This window comes from Grampus griseus, assembly GCF_964374135.1.
Source record: "Grampus griseus genome assembly, chromosome: 8".
NCBI lineage: Eukaryota > Metazoa > Chordata > Mammalia > Artiodactyla > Delphinidae > Grampus > Grampus griseus.
This window is the reverse complement of record NC_139002.1, coordinates 63,420,649-63,422,429: the sequence shown is the minus strand read 5'-3', so window position 1 is coordinate 63,422,429 and position 1,781 is coordinate 63,420,649. Positions and strand designations below refer to the sequence as shown.

At 38.5% G+C, this 1,781-nt stretch overlaps 1 protein-coding gene across 1 annotated transcript; it reads right to left on the bottom strand.

The window, feature by feature from the left end:
* Positions 1-611: 611 nt before the first annotated feature.
* Positions 612-1,523, bottom strand: LOC309826110 (olfactory receptor 5P4-like; the record flags this gene model as incomplete). The annotated part of the gene is made up of 1 exon (XM_082660091.1): positions 612-1,523. The coding sequence occupies one exon, from the start codon at positions 1,521-1,523 to the stop codon at positions 612-614; it is 912 nt and encodes a 303-aa protein (XP_082516217.1).
* Positions 1,524-1,781: the final 258 nt, after the last annotated feature.

The window sequence follows — 1,781 nt, the reverse complement described above, 5'->3', positions numbered from 1 at the left end:
CGGAACTCTCAAAGGCTAAGCCTTCAGAGTGCCTTCTTTGTTGTCTGGACCTAGTCTCCTGGTGGCAATACTGTGGAATTATTTTGGTCTGGCTTACATTAGGTGGGAATGAAACTTTTCTAGATCCCAGCATCACTATTTCCAAAGATAATGATAACCCTGTATAAGAGACACCAAATCTTCCATAGAAAGTAACCTGGCCTGTCAACACCACCATCAATTGCATTTCCAGTTGAGTTCATGATACCTTCTGAGATGTTAATTTACAAGGTGATTTTTTTTAAATGTATAATTTAACAGAAGAAAAAACACCCTCTAATCAGACTCCCTAAATAATGAACAGAGGAGAGGAAAAAGTGAAACTATGTTTCTCCAGGTAGCTTCATCCTGAAATATACACACTTAATTTGAACCCAGCAGATTTTTGTGAAAATGCTATACTTTGTGACTCTAGAAAATTATAAATTAAAGCTGGCATTAATCGACATTCAGGTATTTTATATTTAAGATAGTTCTTCACATAAAATAAGACTAATGGACAACATAAACACCTATCACATATGTTCCTGAAATTATTGTTTTGTAGTTTCTGGATTCACATTGTATTCATTTCAAAATGACTGATGTATTCTAGCTATCAATTTTCTCATGGCCTCTTTCACCTCTTTGTTCCTCAGACTGTAGATCAGAGGGTTCAACATGAGGATCACCACTGTGTAGAAGACAGACACCACTTTAATATGTTCAGGTGAGTGGCTCGCCTTCGGTATGATGTAAACAAATGTGACTGTCCCATAAAACAAAGTAACTGCAGTGAGGTGGGAAGTGCAAGTAGAGAAGGACTTGTGCCTTCCCTCTGTAGAGTGTATCTTCAGGATTGAGTGGAGGATGTACAGATATAAAACTGTTTTGGTGAACAGTGTGATTACAGTGATTGACCCAGCTGAGATGGCAGGAGATATTTCAGCAACATAAACATGGGTACAAGAAAGCTTCTCTAATGATGGCAGGTCACGGAAGAAATGGTTGATTTTATTTGGTCCACAGAAACTCAGACACAATAAACATCCAATAAATGATGAAGCATTCACACATCCTCCCAGATAGGAAGCAATCAGTGAGATGATGCAGACCCTGGGAGACATGTGTGTAGAGTAGAGAAGTGGGAAGCAGATGGCCACGTAACGATCATAGGCCATGGCAGCCAACAGGAAGCACTCAGCTGTTCCAGAGATAACATCAGAGCCAAGCTGAGCTATGCAGCCAGTGACAGGATAGTAATTCTTTCCTTTAGGGAACTCACAATCATAATAGGTGTGACTGATGGAGTACCCAAGGTCCACAGAGACCAAATGGCTGAGGAAAAGGTACATTGGGGTGTGGAGCTGAGGGCTTCTTTGGATTAACGTGATTATTCTGGTATTGCCCAACATGGTAGCAACATAGATTCCAAGAAAAACGACAAAGAAGATGGAACAAAGTATAGGATTCTCTGTTAACCCTAAAATAATGAATTCTGTCATCATTGTGTGGTTTCCAAGCTCTATCTTATTTGAAATGATGCCTGTTGAAATAAAACCCAGTGGATATTAAAATGAATTGAATGATCTCATAATTAATATATTTACTTTACCAGCCAACCTATCAGAAAATCAAAACATTGACCTCACTGTTGTCTAATGCTTTCACTTTACAAAATGTTTCCAAATGTATTTACATTATGCATGATTTGAGAATATTAATGTCCATTACCTTAAGGCCAGAGATACTCACAAAGGGAC